The 14,521-nt window shown below is 38.0% G+C and overlaps 2 protein-coding genes across 3 annotated transcripts; both read right to left on the bottom strand.

The window, feature by feature from the left end:
* Positions 1–1,856: 1,856 nt before the first annotated feature.
* Positions 1,857–4,732, bottom strand: cdkn2d (cyclin-dependent kinase inhibitor 2D (p19, inhibits CDK4)). Of its 2 annotated transcripts, none has more exons than XM_034129410.1 (3): positions 4,560–4,732; positions 4,019–4,177; positions 1,857–2,765 (listed from the first exon to the last, which is right to left on the bottom strand). In XM_034129410.1, exons 2-3 carry the CDS (start codon positions 4,157–4,159, stop codon positions 2,412–2,414), a joined length of 495 nt encoding a protein of 164 aa, XP_033985301.1. In that variant the 5' UTR covers positions 4,160–4,177; positions 4,560–4,732; the 3' UTR covers positions 1,857–2,411. The 2 variants fall into 2 exon arrangements, with proteins under 2 accessions (XP_033985301.1, XP_033985302.1); XM_034129411.1 differs by having other exon boundaries at positions 4,019–4,173; positions 4,560–4,715.
* Positions 4,733–5,050: 318 nt separating this feature from the next.
* ap1m2 (adaptor related protein complex 1 subunit mu 2) lies at positions 5,051–10,393 on the bottom strand. Its single transcript, XM_034129409.1, has 12 exons — positions 10,159–10,393; positions 8,898–9,054; positions 8,651–8,718; positions 8,231–8,361; positions 7,972–8,119; positions 7,227–7,353; positions 6,975–7,117; positions 6,435–6,506; positions 6,119–6,277; positions 5,888–6,013; positions 5,468–5,543; positions 5,051–5,339 (listed from the first exon to the last, which is right to left on the bottom strand). The coding sequence occupies exons 1-12, from the start codon at positions 10,198–10,200 to the stop codon at positions 5,314–5,316; spliced, it is 1,275 nt and encodes a 424-aa protein (XP_033985300.1). The 5' UTR covers positions 10,201–10,393; the 3' UTR covers positions 5,051–5,313.
* Between the last annotated feature and the right edge of the window lie 4,128 nt (positions 10,394–14,521).

The following is a 14,521-nucleotide window of genomic DNA, read 5'->3' as shown; positions in this document are numbered from 1 at the left end:
ACATGCAGTCAGTCAGACAGGTTTGTTAAACAGTTCATTCCTTCTCTCATTTCTAATAACCTGACGTATTCCCCTGTGTCATCATCATGTGTTCCAGCACTCCTGTATCTGTTTGAGTGGGGGAGTAGCCCCATACTGGTTTTTCTTGTTTACTCCTATACTTCTTGCTGCTTGCAAACGAGTCACTGTTACTGAAACCCTCCCAACCTGCAGGACAAACGAAACACATCAGTGTTTACACAGAGAGCGTTTGCACATCCAGCATACACCCACATTTGTTCTTTGTGAAGAAAGGGAGCTCTACCTGGTGGCAGGAGGCAGGGCTGTCAGAGAATATCATTTTTAAAAACGGTTTTGTGTGTGTATCAAACATTTATTTAACCAGATTGGTCCCATTGAGATCATAGATCTCTTTTTCAAGGGAGACCTGCAATATATGTATATTGGAACATCATTTGTATTTGTGTGACTTTATTACACAAGATAATATAGTGGAAGCACAAAAGACAGAGAAGGACGACTTGTTGGGAGAAAATTGATGCGGAAGTAAATTACTCCTCACTAACTAGAGCTGAAGAACAACTAGGTATTTAACGTGGAGCTGCTCCAGTAGAATAGTTAATGCTCTCAATTCAAATAATGTGGTTGGACTGTGCATCTCCCAGCTAAAGTGTCTATGTAAATCTGAAAGGGAAAGGTAAAAACAATATGAAAATGGAGACTGCAGTGTTGGAATCCGTATTTTAAAGCTAAACTAAACTAAAGGAAGCAATACCACACTATAACAAACAAAAAAACACCCCATTACAAGTAAAAATACTGCATCAAATTGTACTTTTATTGTACACAAGTATTACATGTTCTGTGAAAGCCTGCAGGTCCTCTCTGCGGCACAGCAGCACAGTGGTTGAACTGTATCTCCTTTCTCTGACAGTGTAGTTGGCCCATGGCACACAAGCAAACAGAATACCCATTGTACTATATCTGCCCTCACAAACATCAGCAAACTGTGCCACCGTTACCTACAAGCCTCAACACAACAGGGCCCTCATTCATTTTGAGCTTCCATCCTGCTATCTGCATGACCTTTGAGAGGGTTTTCACTGTGCAGTGAATTCCAGTGTGCAGTTATTATGAATGCCCTTCATGCATCACCTTGGAGAAGTGCTGAACACTTGAGGATTCATGTAGCTAACACAATACTGATAATACATTAGATTATGAAAAGGAAAATGGTGTTACAATGGTTTAACAAAGGCCAAATAATCCTAAATTAATTTAAAATTGTGATTTAATAGTGTTTTTGTTTCAGTACTAAACATTATTTAGAGTATCAGATTGTTAAGATTTGCAAATACAAAAAAATATGTTTGTCAGTGATTCCAAGCCCTTTTCATCACCCACCCATTCCCCCCAAATTAAAGCAATGTCTACTCGGCGCCCTGTGTTGCTAAGTCATTGAGTTTCCTGCAATTATACCTGTAATTAATCACATTTAAAATATCATTATAGGCCTTATAGGCATTATAGTTCCCAAGAAAAAGAGCCAATTAAAAACAAATCAGTAAAAGCAAAAACATGTATGTAGCAGAATGTTGTTTTATCTTAATTATAATCACTGTGGACACTTTATGGGTTACTGCCTCCCAAATAAAAGAAAACAATATATAATATATATTTCAATATAAGTAAAAAAGCATCATATATAAGCCACGGTTATAAAAGCCAATCAGTCCGAGAAATTACAGAATGAACTATCTTCAATTGTAGCTGCAGCCCGGACGTCAGTGTACATGAGGGTCTAGTCAACTTCATGGTAACGAACACGGTTAAAAATAAAACACTCAGATCCGTACTTCAAGTTCAACACTTTATTTTGTGTTTTCTTCTTCAAATAGTAAAGTGAATAATCTCACTTTATAGTCTTTATATAAATAACATTTCAACAAATCACAATAAATGTTGCTATTTACAAAGTCACATCAAAAAAATAAATAAGGGTAAATTCAAAGTCTAAGTACATCTAATTAAGAGAAACAAAAATATGAAAAGCAATCAGGGTGCACCATGTCAAGTTCTGTAAAAGTGTTTAAAAACACATGCAAGGTTTCGACTGTTACACAATGGAAATAATGCAATTCAATGGGGCAACTATCTACAAAATGTGCACTCCCAATTCAAAGGGAAATATAAGGTGCCTGAATTGCACTGTGCAAAAGAGGTGTCTACTGTATATAGTCACCCATCCACTGACAATAAGCTGCCAGAACAACATGTCCTGCGTCACATATTAAGGCTGAGCCACTATTAACAAAAAAAGAATCCTTTACACAGCAATGAATTCAAGTCACCAGGTTTGACAAACAAAAAAAGATTGGTTAGGGTCACCCAGAAGCACCCCAGAACCCCGACTAACTATGAATGTGAGAGTAAAGCAATTCAATCATATCAGGCGCACACGAAGCTCGGGCCACATCTATCGCTGTCTGACCGCTGATGTTGGCGTGCTTCAGGTCGGAACGCGGTGCCAAGAACTCCACGACATCCCGGTGGCCTTCCTTGATGGCAATGTGGATGGGCAGGGCGCCCTTCATGTCAGGGACGTTTACCGAAGCACCGTACTCCACCAGAACCTGCAGAGTGTCCAGGAATCCTGTCCGGGCTGCATCATGGACGGGTGCTATACCATGCTTGTCCTGGACGTTGGGATCTGCTCCTTTTTCCAAAAGCAAACTCGCAACCTTTGAGTTCCCCATCATCATTACCTGTAACAGATATTAAAGAGGGCAAGAGAGAAATTCAGCAGCTGTGCTTAAAGCGCTATTTGTAACATTAGATCCTCTCAAATACATTTTCATGTTAAGCACGTCCACATAAATAACTACACCAGTATACGTTTATCATTTAAGCCATGAAAGAAAATATTAGAAGATCTGTTAAGTTTAACCCAGGGAGAATACATTCATAAAAACAGTAACTGTGTAAAGGGTTAATGACATTATAAAATACAGATATCTTTTTCAATCTATTATTATGTATTGACTTAATTAGCTATTGCAAATAAATAATGTTTTGGTATTATTGGTTGGACGTAACATCTAGAGATCTGGATTATTGTGTGAATATTCTTCTCTATTTTGACATTTTGTGAACTGAACTTTTCAAAAGATGATCTACAAACAAAATGATAAAGAGAACAATGCAGCAATACTATCGCTTTGCTCTTGATTGTATACATAGTATTTATTTAGTATTAGAAGCAACATTTATTTAGTATTAGAAGCAACACTGTAACAACACAGTTAGACAGCACCATAAAGAGTCTCAACGTTTAACAAAACTAATTGATTATAACACTCAATAAGGCCGATTTAAAAATTGGTTGTATAGGACTGCAATTAGTTCAAAGTGAAGTTAATAAAGTGCCAACTGAGTGATTATCCTCTTTTTTGTTTAAAACGTAAAATGTTCCAGAAATAGCTAGAGTTTATCTTGTTTGCATGCGATGTCAGTGTTTCCCAAATATAATTAATTAATTAATAATAATACATGACATTTATTTTAGCGCTTTACAACACATTATATTACATATATTAGACATGCAATACATTGAATACTGTGGACAATACCCACAGGAGCAATTTCGGGTGAAATGTGTTGCCCAAGCAAGGCTGAAGATCAGCGCAATAACCCAGTGCGTCACAGCCGCTTAAATATAATACCCAAATATCAAATCCCTCAGTATTCGGATTGGGGTATTATTTTTGAAGTGATATATATCGTATACAATAAAACAGGGTTTTAAATTAAATACACGGCACTTTAACTTATTCATAACAGGAAACTGTCCAAGATAACCATATTAGGCTACTGTTATCTCAAGAGGAAAGGAGAGGGACATTTAACCGAAGAACCCCCTGGACTGGACTAACGTTTTTCTACAGTATATGTATTTGTTTAGTCAATACCTCAATGAATAAGAAACCTTTATCAACAATCATAGGGCTTTGGTCCTCACCTGTAGTGCAGTCCTGCCAAATTCATTGAGATTATCAGGGTGCACTCTGCATTCCTCCAGGATCCTCCGCACCTCGCTCCGGTCTCCTTTGGCTGCCGCCGCCGTCAAAGCTTTACCGTCATCCATCTGATTTAGGACCATTATAGTCTGTCTTTCTGCCTGGTCAACAGGAGATGTACAACAGTTAAAACAAAACTACAACCATGGGCTTCTTGTGGTGGTATTAATAAACGTAGAATGGACTGTAAAGAGGTCAGGATTCAGGAAGGTAGACTTTGCTAGCTAGCTACTACAGCATCCGGCTAACGTAATATTCAGTTCCCCGTTGACGCCATGTTATCCGACTGTACTAGCGTAATGTTACATCAGGTCGTTTATACAAATCTTTCGTTTAAACAACACAGCTCTGAAAACATGTGTTATAACAGGAGAGACATACAAGTCACGTCCACTATATATATATATCTTACAAACAATTAGCAACCAGGCTAACCGCTAACACTAACAACAAGAGAGCAAACCAGAGAGCTTTTACGCATACCTTGTTAGGTTCCTTAAAATCCAGAACGCCGAGATGATTTTCTATCCCGCTGTTTTTAAAGACCAGTACTTTTTAAATAAAATCCAAACAAGGAAAGTTTATCAACATTAGAAAATACATTTGCGCGCTGAGATCCACACAGCGGTGTATCAAGACTACAATTTACAAACATTGGAGTGGACATACACTGACCAATCATAGCTTGCCTAGAGGGTGTTGCTCTTCCAAATAGGGTAAAAGAGGCGGGATTACAACTCTGTTACTACACCATCACTGTGGTAACAGCAGCAGTCGACCAATCAGAGCTCGTAGCGAAGAAAGCGGGCGATTTGTATACGTTGATGTCTTCAAAGGCTGTTCATTCACATTTCTGACCTTAGGTTGTATTTCTCCAGAGGCAAGTGTTGAAAAAAGGCGGGTGTACGTTTTTAATTTTAGGCGGAATTTAGTTACTATGATTGCACAAAGCATGTATAAAATATGATGACAAACTACCGTTATGTGGTTGTAAACTCATGAAATAAACAAAAGGGGCACATCAAAAATTCAAAGGCCAGTTGTAAAGATTTGTTTTAAAAGGAATCATTTCATTAAGCATTTAAATAATTTGCAGTTGTCCCACAATAAAACACATTAAAATCAAGTTGCACACAGATATCATAAAACAAAATAGCTGACAGTAAATTGAGCTGCTGAAATTTAAAAGACTCTTTCAGTCCAGTTAGAGTGATTATTCATGTTCTTCTGGCAGGCTTTACACATTAGTCCTCAGCTGGTAGTCTAAATGAAAAGAGAACAAATGTTAATGTTAAATTAAATGAGATTGAACTGGTGCACCCATATCACATCATATTTGTATATGTTCTGAAAACAGTAGGTCATTTGATTATAAATAAGAATAATTATACCTCCACTCTGTGTAATGTACCGGACCCATGGTAAAGCCTGATAACCACTTTTCTCAATGATCTTCATATACCGCACCTGGTGAAAGAGACACCAACATGTTGAGGCAAGAAACATTCAAGTGAATCAGCAATTTAAATTACATCTAGTTTGCTGAGCACACAATATCAGGCCTTCATGACCTGACTTGACTATCCACAGGCTGAAAACTGTAGACGCCCAATACAAATTGATCTTCTCAGGTTGGGCTTACAGCTTTAAAATTGTCCATATTGATATTAAAAACATACATGAGGCTCTGATAGGTTTCAGATCCAGAAATGTGTTTTGCTTTTAAATGGACTCGACCTATTCTACCGCAGGCTCTATCTCTGGGATCATGTTTGACAATTAAAGGAGATATAGCATAAACACACACAAACCTGTATTCCTGAGACTGTGAAGTAGGGGATTTCAAATTTCACAGTAATGGGAGGCTTCCCTTCTAGCTCATTGTTCTCCACACTTGGCAGACCAAAATGAGCTCTCATTAGAAACTCTTTACCTCCCTGAATGGATAAATGGATGCACACCCAGACAAAATTGATTAGAAAGACATGAAGAAACATGGAAAGAATATTTACATGTAACAAACAGAGTTGTGAATTTCTTACGGGGAAAGACTTGATGGTCCACACCACCATGTTCTTCTCAGGCACGTATTTGGCTGTGCCTGTGCTGGTTTTGAACTTGGGGGAGTCAGCATCACTGGGGACGGGCACCCTCACCTCCACATTATTTGCCACAGACTGTTTTTTAAATTGTCCCTTTGCCTACAAAAAAACCAAATAACTGTTACTGTAAAGCTAATCCAATGCTTTCAGTTTACTTGTTTTTAAAGCATATATTTCCAGTGAAACAATATTTTTTTTTAATGTTTTTTTATCTTGTTGCTAGTGTAGTTAGACAGACAATACATGTGGCCAGTACCTTAACCATGATTTCCACTCGACTGTGAGAGAATTTCTCTATGACTGATTCAATCCATATCAGAGGCTTCACCTGTAAGGGGGAAGATTAGAGTTTCATCATACAACTTTACAATCAAAACAGTACTAATAATATTAATCAAAATAATATGACATGCATAGCACTATAAGGGTCAATAAGGCTTTCCTAAAAAATATCCAGATTTGGATCAATAAAATAAATCTTATCTTAGATGTACTACTAGACTCATTAATTCTGCTCATGCTTATGGCCAAAGTTATTATAATATTATAATAAGATATTTATTTGTTTCATTTATTTCACTCAAAATAGTTTCTTATTTATATCCTTTGCAAAATACCATCTAAACAGACATGTATCTACAGGACTTCTGCTTTATAGCTTGTATGAAATGCAATGTGTGAACCATTATGCGGCACATGTAAGTGACACAAATACATTTAATAATAAACATTTTAACAATAAGCATTTAAGGATGAATACATGGTGGTAATTATTTTTGTAATTAATTGGACTTACATGGGTATTGATGCGGTAAGACATGAGCTCAGACTCCCCGTCTGGAGGAATGAAGGAGATTGTTCGATCACTATCAAAGCGAGAGAGACGGACACACTGGTGGAACTTTACATCTTCCATCACCACTGTTTTTCCTTTGTCACCTGAACACAAAATAAAACAATCAGTGGAATTACTTTAATGTACAACAGAGCTACAGATCTATCTAGAAGAATAGAGTAAAAGATAATAATGTTATGGCTGTAGACGTACGTCCGGTGAGAGCAAAGAGCACTCGGTCGTTGAGGCCCAGTCGCAGCTCAGGCATCCCAGAGAGCATGGTTTTCAGCTTGATGCTGCCCACGATGTCGCTGCTCATCACACTGCCATTGGCATTCACCTGAACAAACCATATAGAGTGGTGAATAAATATAGATACATAAATCATACCAATCCTATTTTAAGTGAGACAATAAAATGTAAAAAGAAAGCTCAGAAGAAAAAAAAGGATATTGTGTCAAAGTAACATTGGTCAACTGCTGCTGTTCTAAAATGTGCTAAAAAAGTTTGACTTGAGATAAAATGAAATAAATATAATTAAATTGTTTTTATTTATTATGAAAATCGGATTTAATACAAGCAGATAATAAATAATATAGTTTAATTATACAAGGTTACATCGAAAGTCAAATGAACTTTGTTGCCTTCTTGTACTGTGACAGACACTACTATACCTCCTCTACTATCACTGCTAAGGATGGTGAAATCAGAGGCAGCAAATATCTGATGTTAAACAGCAAAAAAACTATAATCCTTATCATAAAAACTAAAGAAAACACTACATCCTTATCCTGCTGTTGAATATATTTTTACTTTAAAGAAAATCTATTGGCTCCCACTTTGATTTGTTTTGCATAATACAAATCTGCCTCACCTCTGTAAAAGTAATACAAGCAAAAATAATACAATTTAATCTTATTGTACCACCAGAATTATAAGAATGACCCCTACATCTTACCAGTACGTTGATGGACTCAATGACATCAATAAAGACCTCGTTCTTCTTGTATTTGATACCCTCTGACCTCCAGGAGACGGCGTTGGTGACGGTGGTCGGCACCTTGGACTTTGCCACCTCAAGCTTTGTACCTTCCTGAGTAATATATCTGCAAGGGAAGCAAAAAAAAAAGGTCTTGTGATTAATAACAGCACACTCTTATTAATATAAATATGTTTTATATCTCTGTACAGAATGTAAGTATCTTGTGATGTCTCACTCCTGTAGGATCTTGCTGTCGGTAGTCTGAGGGAATCCAAAGTCCATAAGCTCATCCAGCAGCTCGTAGACAACCACAAAATTATCCTGAATGCTCTCCTCCTCCAGCTCTTTGAAGTACTCTGTGAACACCTGAATGATACACATAACACACATCAGCCTCATCAGTGTTGGCTTTGAGTAACTGCCAGCTTTTAGTTTACATTAACACTCCACTTTTACCGGTTCTTCACACAAATAAATAGATATAGATATATAGATATATAGATATAGATAGATAGATAGATAGATAGATAGATAGATAGATAGATAGATAGATAGATAGATAGATAGATAGATAGATAGATAGATATCATTGCAAATCAGAATGAAAAATATATAGGTTACACAAACATTAAGCAGTAGTGTACGTGTGACCCACCTCGACAATTTTGTATAGAAAGGAGTACACAAGGGAGGCGTTGGAGTTCTTGTTCGTAGTGGCCACCACTGTGCACGATCAGGTCAAGGTGTATTCTACACATTACTGTTGATCACTGTTATTGCTTACTTCCATACATTTTAAGGATGTAATTCAATACTTGTGTCCCTTAAAGCTGACTAGACACAGTTATTATTTGGATTTCTTCATAACTAATGGTTGCCAGAAATATTTAGGACAAAGATACGGTAGAGGTTGCTGTGTTTGATCCACATGAAGTGGACGTTGCCGTGTGACAGAACAGGGCAGAGAAGCCCCTCCTCTTCCTGTTGCATGAGTAAAGGCAGGAAGTGGTCAATCTCCGCCATGTTCACATCACCTTTGTAGTTCCGACAAATCAACACCTGAGCGGGAAGAGAATATTGAAATTGTTGAGTAAAATCTTTTAATCACAAATCACAGTTTTAATATGATTTACTCAGTACACTGATTAGGTGATTCTAGGTGTATATAGTAAAATAAGTAAGTCATTTTTTAAATTCCAGCATCTCTTTAGTAACAATGTTCAGTTTCTATTTCTCTAATGTGATGGTAAATTGAGTATGTTTGGGGTTAGTGGGACAAACCAAGTTACTTTGTGATATCATCAGAATAAATAATAAGGAAAATGAGCCTGAGATACACCTGATGTGGATTCTTCAGAACTGACGAGGCTAAAACTAAATTTTAATAAGATGCTGTTTATATCTTGTACCCGAATGAGATGCATTCAATATAAACGTATTGCACAGGCCCTAAGGCGTTGATGTACTGATTTAGAACAGTAGACAAAACAAATATTAATTGGGAATGATTTATTTTGTCATCTACCCCTGTAAGTCTGCAGACCATATCTACGTTAAGAACAATGACCTATATTTTAATGGAAAGATAGGATCTCGAAGATAAGACGGATGCAAAACAGTTCAACCTTTACACCTGCTGAAGATCCAACAATCTCATCCTACTGCAGCTTGCTTGGATTAAATTAAATGTAACATGTGTTTGTTTTACAGAGTAACACACCCTTTGGTCTCACACACAACACCTGAAACCATGTGTGCTCCCATTTCTCAGTTACACTAACTTGTGTGTCAGGTTACACTTCCTGTTTGAAGAGAAAGAGATATCTGTGCCCTGACAACACAACTAGGGTGACACAAATGCTATGACTGAAGGCTACAGGTGCTGCGACACCATTGTTCACATTCACTGAAGTTATTTAAGGTAACAGCCTGCATTTTCTCTGGCAGGCATGTATCCGGAAGTAAGCAGAAAGGCCAATGAATGATTGTGTCGCAGACTCTTGATTAATTTTTAACGACGCAAGAGCCATTAATGTTTAACAGTTAAAGCAACAGTTAAACTTCCAGCTGAACAGCTAAATAGTATAAATAAAAGTGCTGTGTTGTAATGTGTGCCGCTGAAAATGAGCAATTGTAAGTGTCTACAATCAACATTAATCTTACCTTCCCCTTCAGATCCAGCACGAATATAGCGGAGGCAGACATCGTGTTTGTACCCAGAGAAGAGCAACACGACAGTCTAAAAAGCACACAAACTCTGATTAAAGTTCAACTCGGGGTCTCCACTGTGTAAATGTTTGTCTTGCTATCCAGTCTAGAAACATTTATCAGCCTGAGGTGATCGCGACTCCTGCGTTTCTCTTTCCTGAAGGTGCCGTGACGTCATGACATGCAGGTGAAACATTCACCAGCTCACCTGAGCAGAGGGACGGGGGAGGGGTCCATTTAACCACTAGAGGGCGCCACATATACACAAATAATAGCAGGGGGAAAATGTGTGTGCTGACCTTATGACCTTTAGAATCATGTTGATTGATGTGTCTGGAATCTGGATGAAGAGGTACTCAGAGTGCAACAAAAAGTACAGCTGTTTAAAACTTAAGTTAATGTAGCCTATATAGGTATCAACATCAACAAATTAAACTGTAAAAAAAACAACTACTTACACTGCAGAACGTTCCAATAATATGTAAGCATCACTCATTTTGCAGGTGGTAAAGGATGCGCTAATTTACTTTGTGTCAGGTAGATTGATGACAAATTAGGTGTTTCACATACAAACAATTTGTCTTGGTGTTTGATGCAAATATTAAACAAATGAAAAGGAAAATACATACATGCAAAGTATTCCAAAAGTAAGGAAACAGAAAAGTAGAACAGAAAAATTACAAAATATGTTAAGACTACCATAACAAAATACTATAACAAGTCAACTGTAAACCATATAACTGTATAATGTTTAATACAACTTTATTTTGAAGTGATACATCTTAATGTTAAAGTATATATTGTGTTTGCAAAGTGCAGTATTACTACTTTGCCCATATCTGAACCCTCAAAGACCTTGTAAAGTATACTAATATGTGAGATTTACAGATGTCCTCAAAACAATATGATAGTTTGGTGGCCTTTTCTTAAGGCATCGTTGCCTATGTATTTGAAGGAAACCCTTTCAGTAGATTTAATATAAAGAGAATGTAATTTGATGTACCTTATCAGGTATATAGTGGGGCTTTGTGAATGCAAATTAAAAAAAATGTATATATGAAAGTACACACTTCAAATATGTTGGAATACAAAGTTGTATCATGTAAGTCTATAGTAAAAGGGCAGCAACTAAATAGATCCATGGTAGATAACTGATTGATCGTGAGAAAAAACATCCGTCCAACCCCACAGGGGAGGGTCAATCCCCAAGAGTGGAGCTTCTTGCTTGACTGGATCCTGTTCTTGTCACACCACTTCAGACTAGGTAAATAAGACAATCCAAGAAAAGACAGAAAAGAGGAAAAATAAAAAAAGCAGATAGCAATGTTGATTGTTTTTTTCGAGCATTACTTTATAATCGTTTATTCCTTATTTGATAATATGACTCCTTTTTTTGCAAAGACCTAAAACAAATATTGATGTGTGTGTTCTCATGCACAATCTAGCAAATCAATAAAAGTTGCACTTCTTCTGTACCTTTACCTGAGACTGTGGGACCATTCAGCCCTCGGGGTTACTGATGACATGCTCAGCATATTTCTTAAGCCATAAACCTTCCTCTTCAAGATCCATAAGTATTACCAGCCCCCCACCCTCTGCTTTTGGGCCTCTCTCTGTGGTATTATGACCCAGATCCCAGACTTTGTCTATATTCTGTCTGCTTCTTATCAGTCTTGTGTAGGAAGGCAGTGACCAAGAATAATAAGGCGTGTGAATGTGTGCCTCTGAGGCCAGATGGAGATCAGTCTTTTCCATACCCATGCACTCCTTTTGTCCATATAGGTTTGGTTCTCCTTATCTGGACTATATTTGTCTAATGATACATGATCATATCTGAACGATAAATGAGGTGCCAACACCTTAAATAGGTTGTGTTAACACAGGATATGAGCTACAGGAAAACCACTTCATACATATCTATTTAAAGGGTTATTCGAAACAGACTTGTGTTCATAACCAGTCTCTTTTTTTGACTTAGTATATGAGAGAAAGGAAATGGCGCCCACAATCTTCTCAGCATTTTGTTTCCATTTCAAAATTAAATTAAATATTTCCCTTTTAACCCTCCCTCAGTAGCTCATGTGACATGGATTATAGAGGATCTCCCTACAGTGGCTGCGGTCCAACACAGACATAGGAAACACTACAAGGTCAGCCAAGATGGAAAAAAGTGACCTGTATTAACTGCTACAGCTTCACTGAATTGCAAATCTTAGGCCCACTAAACAGGAGGTTCCTTCTACTATTCCATTACTGTAAACATATGACTGCATTAGTATTTTAACACAAATGCCTCTCAGGAAATGGAATTCCTGAAACTAAAGACACGAGAATTGCTTAGTGATTGACATAGTATTTATCCTAAAATGTACAACAGCAACCAGCAAAATAAATTAAATTATTAAAGTTTATGAAAAGTCACTGGCTATTCTCCTCACTATTTTAATCATTTCAAATCAAACATTAGAAACTCTTCTGAAACTGTCAGAAAATGTCTTGTGTCATGATGAAATAATTATTTGTTGCAGACCTTAACTCAAGATTTTCCAATTCCAGGGGCCAACATTTGATGATGATCCACTGTAATTACAACAGGATTATTACATGAAAATGAAGATGAATGCCAAGAGAAATATTCTTTCAGAGGGGCAACATCTGTATACTCCTCGTCACAAGGGTGAGCTCAGCTGAGGTGAACTGGGTTTCTTAAAACACAAATATGACATTGAAACCATCATACACCAATATTGTGGTGTCATGGAAAAACAGCATTGAAATGCACTCTGTGACCTCCTCTGGTTTGTCGCTCTGTTACAACTTAAGGACTCCTCTGTTTTACCTTGAAATAACTGGGGTCAGAGCAGCTGAGTTCAGCATGGTCACTCTGAGCAAAAGAGATATCAGTGAGATTTATTGGATGTCAATGCTAGTTTTGGAATTGATACTCGATATCCAACAGAGCGGCTTCTCCTCCTGTCACAGACCATCCTCAGCTTGATATCTTATGAAACAAGTATCACATGCATCCTCCTGCCAATCGAGGGTCTGTGTTTCACCTTGTTAAGCCCCCAGCAGAGACCAAAGAAGCTATTTTGTTACTTTATCATTACGTTTGGTAACATAAGGGAATATCTATCCCCATCCAACCCCGCCCCCCCCCTCCCCATCAGCTTCCGTTGTCAATTTCTTTGGACACTCCCCTTCGCTTACGAGTTGGTGGTGTGAGATGCAACTCCACCCTTTGGCTGCCAGCTGGCCAATAGGAAGACAGCGAACCTATGTCAATTGTGAGGTGATGAGAGGAATTGGATGACAGAGAGCATAGCTGGGGACAGGTTTCATTTGTCACCTGAGCCTCAGGTGTATCTGTCCATTGCCTCCTGGTTACAACCCATGGAGATACTCACGCTAATTAGTTCTGAATAGCAAACTGTCAACCATGATGCTGCAAGTCATGGAAACATAAGATGCAATAAGTTCCATTGATGTATGAAATAAGCTTTTTATCCAGAATGTCAAACACAATCAAAAGAAAAGTAGATGCACAAAACTCCCGATATCATTTGACCAGATGTGATGCTGTTGGGCGTGGAGTCGTTCACGCTGGAATGTGGATCCCAGTTCCTGAAAGACAACATACCACAGCTTCCAGCGCAGCGTGTCCCTGAACAGGGCCGGGCCCTGACGTCAAACCCTGCCCACTCTTTGTGTCACACACACACCCACACACCCACACACACACACACACACACACACACACACACACACACACACACACACACACACACACACACACACACACACACACACACACACACACACACACACACACACACACACACACACACACACACACACACTTTGTTTCCGTTAAACAATTTCCCTGCAGTCATCTCAGCTGTTTGCTTAAAGAGATAACAACTTCATTTTGTAAGCTCTAGTCTATACCGATACATTGCTAAAGCATTATGAAGGAACTATGTCTAGCATTGTATTTAAGTTAATTTGGGTCACCATGGTTTGCAGAATAGAGCATTTTTGAAGACAATCGAGAGGTGAAACATTTGCAACACCATGACCTCTGGCAAACAAATCCTGTTCCTCTAGTCCCACCTAACAGCTTCTTGTAGTAACTGTTTGTTCGTGGTTTCACCTTTGCTTTCAGTTAGGAGGGATGTTTCTTGTTGATAAATACCTTCTCAGTTGCTGTTGAGGCTTCACCGCTGCTTCCTAAGTGAAACCCCCACTGCTGTCAGAAGAGAAGAGAGGGAGACCATTATTAAACATGAATTATGGAGGAGGTTAAATGGATTAGTGA

The sequence above is a fragment of the Trematomus bernacchii genome, unplaced genomic scaffold (assembly GCF_902827165.1).
Source record: "Trematomus bernacchii unplaced genomic scaffold, fTreBer1.1, whole genome shotgun sequence".
Classification (NCBI taxonomy): Eukaryota; Metazoa; Chordata; class Actinopteri; order Perciformes; family Nototheniidae; genus Trematomus; species Trematomus bernacchii.
This window is presented reverse-complemented; position numbering and strand designations above follow the sequence as displayed.

Bases quoted from the DNA above. Each gene is read 5' to 3' on its own strand.
- cdkn2d (XM_034129410.1), bottom strand. From the start codon at position 4,159: ATGGTCCTAAATCAGATGGATGACGGTAAAGCTTTGACGGCGGCGGCA. The intron at 2,766-4,018 runs GTGAGGACCAAA...TATCTGTTACAG, and splicing joins TTGGCAGGACTGCACTACAG to GTAATGATGATGGGGAACTC.
- ap1m2 (XM_034129409.1), bottom strand. From the start codon at position 10,200: ATGTCTGCCTCCGCTATATTCGTGCTGGATCTGAAGGGGAAG. The intron at 8,362-8,650 runs GTGGGTCACACG...TGTATCATTCAG, and splicing joins TTCTATACAAAATTGTCGAG to GTGTTCACAGAGTACTTCAA. The intron at 5,340-5,467 runs GTATAATTATTC...CTTTTCATTTAG, and splicing joins GTACATTACACAGAGTGGAG to ACTACCAGCTGAGGACTAAT.